Below are 5,029 nucleotides of genomic sequence, written 5' to 3'. Positions count from 1 at the left end.
GTCTTCCGGTGGTCGTCTTCCAGGTGGTCGTCTTCCGGTCACTGCCCTTACTGCTTCCCTCCATCTGTTTCAGGTATTTCATCGCTTCCCTTCGCTTCATGTTGCTATCTTGGTTCTGTTCACTTCTTGGTTGCTATCTTGTAGAAACCCTTGTTACCATGCCATTGTGTAAAATATTTCATATTTGGATTTAGCAAAAAAGTAAAATTGGACAGTAGCAAATGCATTTCTGAAACAGTGTTTGTAAAATTGAAGGCAAATGCACACTTGTTTGCTACGGATTTCGATTATTGGCTAGGTTAAAGGGGGCTGGTCTGTAGTAGTCCAGTACCAATTCTGTGCTTTTATGTTGTATGGACTCTTTTGTGAATTGGATAACCTTAATTTGATTAGATTGGAACTCCTTTGTCTCGAGGGTTAAAATGATAATTTGTTGTCATTCAGAGAACAGTTACCAAACAACATTATTTCACTCAGCACTTAACCATTATGGCCCTCTTAACCATTCTGACTACTTAACCATTCTGTGCCAAACCATTCAGGAACCGCCAAACAGCTCTTAAATCGATTGACATTATTTAATGTAAAAATTTGATTTTTAGAAAATTTAATTATATATGAAAAATACATTTTATTGAAAATCAAATGTTTGCATGCTTTTTTGAGTAGGCCCCACTCACCTCTGCTTTCAAGACGTAAAATGGGAAGAGAGCTACCACCTCTTCCAACTTCCAACCCTGTATAAATATCACCACCGCTTCCCCACACCCACACCCACACCACACACCACACACACTAAAATGGGGTTTAGGGTTTTGCTTGCATTTTCGGTTCTGAGCTCTTGCTTAATGGTTAATGTTTTTGGTGATGGTGTTGATGACAATGTCAGCTGGACACAGGCGCCACACCACGCGCCGTCATACCAACCGGTGGCAGCTCCTGCACCGCATCACCACCACCACCACCACCACCATCACAAGCTTGCTTCTCCTCCCATGTCTCACACGCCGACCAAGGCTCCTGTTCATCCCCCGGTTCAGCCACCCACTAAGCCACCTGTTCAGCAACCCAGTAGCTCACCGGCTCCGGTCCATCCACCGGTTCCGGCGAGGAAGTTGGTGGCGGTTCAGGGCGTTGTTTACTGCAAGGCTTGCAAGTACAAGGGGGTTGATACACTCTTGGGTGCCACTCCTCTTCAGGGTATATATCTAACTCTTTCTATATGTATCCATATCTCTCTCTCTCTCTATATATATATATATATATATATATCTATATATAGCACTGCATTGTTGGGTTGTACTGTACGTTTCAACTATGCATCAATATCCATCACTGTACAAATCATAAATGCACTAAGTTAGTCAAATGAACTTGTTTGGCTCAATGGCCCTTAAAAACCATAGATCTAAATGTTCATGGTACAAGTAGTCACTGCACAATAGAATGTTTTCGTGGGTGCTACAATTACTAATATAACCTTGTAGCATACTGTTGGGTTGTACCGTACAACCCAATTGTGCATCAGGTTTGTGCATCGTACAACTTATCACTGCACATCATAGATTTTCTTGGGCATTATTGCAATACAAATCTATAAGCTGAAGGACATGAGTGCATTGTTGGGTTGTACTCTTCAAGATCTCCATGGTACAAGTAATCAATACACATTATAGCTTTTCCTTGGATGTTAAAATGAAACATATGCTGACGGTTTGTGTCCAATACATATGGTACAAGTCAGTAATGCATTTGTTTGACTAAGACAGGAGCTGAGGTGCTGTTAACATGCAACAACACAAAGTACCCATTGAGGGTCAAAGGTACAAGTGATAAGAACGGGTATTTCTTCATCAAGCCACCAAAGACTTTGACCACTTATGGGTCCCACAGGTGCAAGGCGAGGCTGCTGACGTCACCCATGGCTACGTGCAACGAGCCCACGGATCTTCATGGTGGGGTGAAGGGGTCCATGTTGGTCCCTAACAAGAAGCCACCATTGTCGAACCCAGATGCTCACCCACTTCCTTATGATGTCTTCACTGTGGGTCCCTTTGCATTTGAAGCTTCTTCAAAAACTCCATGCCCACATGAAAGTATGGAGGACTGAAATGGGTAATAAGGATTAATTGAGCGGTGGTATTTGAACTCTTATGATGTGGTTCAAATCCTACTTAGGTTATTGAGATGTAATGTGTCGTTTGATTTCTATTTAAAAATGAAGATGTTTGAGGGGTGTTATTGTAATTTATGGATGTGAAGGGGGTGCCTTTATTAATGGATTAGAAAATAAATCAAATTAATATTGTCGTTTAGATACATTCTTATGATTAAGTGGAAAAATAGTGGAAAAAGTTTGGAAAAAAATTAATAGACTTTTATATTTTAAATGATCAAGTGGCTAAATATTTTTTAAATAAAAAAAGTATTTACATCTATAAAATTAAATAAATATACTAAAAAAATATTTACATTTAAAAAACATTATTAATGAAATTTATTTTAATTAAAAATAAAATATATTCGTTGATAATTTTTCAAATTAAAAAATAATTTAATTAAATTACTTACGAATTAATGACAAAAATTTAATTAAATATATAATTAATTTCATCGACAAAATTTAATCACGATCTTTCACATTTATTAACATGTTACTGTATTAGAACATTTGACGATGGTAAAGTTATCCATCAATTAGATCTAAGTAATTCATACATATATATCAATGAACACTAGTGACGAATTTTAAATAATTATGTATTTAATTAAATTTTATCGTTAATCTATTAGTAATTTAATCAAATTATTTTCTATTTTTTTAATAGAAAATCTTGGACAAAATATATTTTATTTTTAATTAAAATAAATTTCATCAATAATTTTTTTTAAATGTAAGTACTTTTTTAGTATATTTGTTTCATTTTATAGATGTAAATACTTTTTTTTTTTTCAAAAAAAGTCTAGGAATTTAATTGTTCAAAATATGAAAGATCATTTGCTTTTTTTCAAACATTTTCAATTATTTTACCATATTAACCAGTTTTATAGGTAATAAGGATGTATATAACAAGTTTTAAAAAATCCAAGAAGTTATTTAATAAATTTTGGAATGCCCAAGGACTTATTTGTTCAAAAAAATTATCTAATGATTTGATCAATTCAAACACTAAACTCTATTAGGTTTTTTGTACATCATACTTCATTAGTATATGTTTGATGTTTTTTTTTAATAAATTGTTAAGATAAAATTAGATAAATAAATATTTATCTTTTTATCTCTACAAAAAGGTGGCTAAAAAACAATAAATGATTATGTTACGACCTTTAAGATAGATCTCTAAAGCTTATACAAATCGTAACATATTTAATTATAAGAAATAAATCTATAAAATAATCTTTCATAAAATTGTTAGTGATTTGTCAGTATCATTGGAAAAAGAGAACCCATGTTCGAAATGAAGAAAGAATTTTGTATTTGAAATGAAGAAATTCGGGATTTGAACCATCGCTAAGATCATCTCTGAATCTTGCTTTGGTTTGTAGAATTTGATTGTATTCAGTGGATTTAAAATTGAATTACATCTAGATCTTGTCTTTGGTTTAAAATTTTTTCTATAGTTAAAATCGAGCTGGGTGTTTGGCATTTCATGAGATTTTGTAGGATTTGTATGTTATAATGTTTTAAAAAAAAGTTAAAAACATTTTTTAATAATCAATTAATAAAAATATAATATAAAATATTTATAATTTTTTTTTATAAATTATCTGTAAAAAATTGATTTAATTTCATTCCAAATTCTATAAACCATAAAGACTAAAGATCACAAATCCCTCTATGAAATCCATCACCAACCCAACACTAAAAAACATAAAAATAGAGGTGTTTTTATCTCTAATCCAACACTAAAAAAATAGAGGTTCAAAATATTGGCCTCTATATTTGGAGGTCAATAAAGTAGGCCTTTAATATATATATATATATATATATATATATGTATATATATATATATTAATAGTTTAATACATTAATAAAATAGTTTAGTAACAAATACATATATTATTTTATTATTAAAAATGTTTTTAGCATGCGGTTGAAGTTGAATTTTTTTAGTGTTCAAGGGACCCACAATTTTTATTTTTTAGGTCTTTAGGATTGCTTATTTAAAGTGCTTATTAACTTATTCCGCTGTGATACCGATAATAAGAAGTTTTTAGTGTTTGGATGAAAAAAAAAAAAAAACTTATACCGGTTTGGCACCTGTAATAACGAGTTTTTGATAAGTCACGTTCTTCTAACTTATAAGCTTATTCCGATGTGGTTCTGGCAAAAAGGAGTTTTTAGTGTTTGGATGAAAAAAAAAAAAAAACTTATACCGGTTTGGCACCTGTAATAACGAGTTTTTGATAAGTCACGTTCTTCTAACTTATAAGCTTATTCCGATGTGGTTCTGGCAAAAAGGAGTTTTTAGTGTTTGGATGAAAAAAAAAGGCATCTCATCTATTTTTTCAGCTTATCCGGTGTGATACCGTCATAAGCTAATCCAAGTACTTTTTATAAAACTCCGATTTGCCACCACATAAGTTGATAAACACTTTTACAAAAAACCATAAGTTGTTTTAAGTAAGCAATCCCAAATACGCGTTCGTGTTTATAGTGGTTTGGTTGGAGATGCATCAACAGATTTTCCAAAATTTAACGTATTTTAAAAACATGTCCGTCAACTAAAAAGTCTTTATTTTGTATATTACAATATTGATTATATTATTAAAATTCATATATTTAATACAATATTATTTCTATTTCTCTTAAACATTTAATTTTTAAAATTTCATTTTGATTGAAATATAATAAAAAAATATTTTTCTCTTGTGGTAGTTACTTTTTGGAGTTCCATTTTCTAGAATTCGATGGAGATTTTTTTCCCCAAAACCGATAAAATTTTCATTTTCTTTATTTCAAAAGATCTGTAAATGCTAACATTTATGCCAGCCATTACATAGATTCAAAAAATATGAAGACATCCAA

The 5,029-nt window shown here is 31.5% G+C and overlaps 1 protein-coding gene across 1 annotated transcript; it reads left to right on the top strand.

Annotated features, from left to right (window-relative positions):
- Positions 1 to 800: 800 nt before the first annotated feature.
- On the top strand, positions 801 to 2,296 carry LOC112523353 (non-classical arabinogalactan protein 31-like). The gene is made up of 2 exons (XM_025132920.1): positions 801 to 1,200; positions 1,770 to 2,296. The coding sequence occupies exons 1-2, from the start codon at positions 801 to 803 to the stop codon at positions 2,108 to 2,110; spliced, it is 741 nt and encodes a 246-aa protein (XP_024988688.1). The 3' UTR covers positions 2,111 to 2,296.
- The last annotated feature ends 2,733 nt before the right edge of the window (positions 2,297 to 5,029 follow it).

Source organism: Cynara cardunculus, assembly GCF_001531365.2.
Source record: "Cynara cardunculus var. scolymus isolate 2C chromosome LG 12, CcrdV1, whole genome shotgun sequence".
NCBI lineage: Eukaryota > Viridiplantae > Streptophyta > Magnoliopsida > Asterales > Asteraceae > Cynara > Cynara cardunculus.
The sequence above is the reverse complement of the archived record's forward strand: the minus strand, read 5'-3'. Positions and strand labels throughout refer to the sequence as shown.

What these genes read in the sequence shown, in the direction of transcription:
- LOC112523353 (XM_025132920.1), top strand. Translation starts at nt 801, where the DNA reads ATGGGGTTTAGGGTTTTGCTTGCATTTTCGGTTCTGAGCTCTTGCTTA. An exon ending in GGGTGCCACTCCTCTTCAGG is followed by an intron (nt 1,201 to 1,769) that starts GTATATATCTAA and finishes TGACTAAGACAG; the next exon opens with GAGCTGAGGTGCTGTTAACA.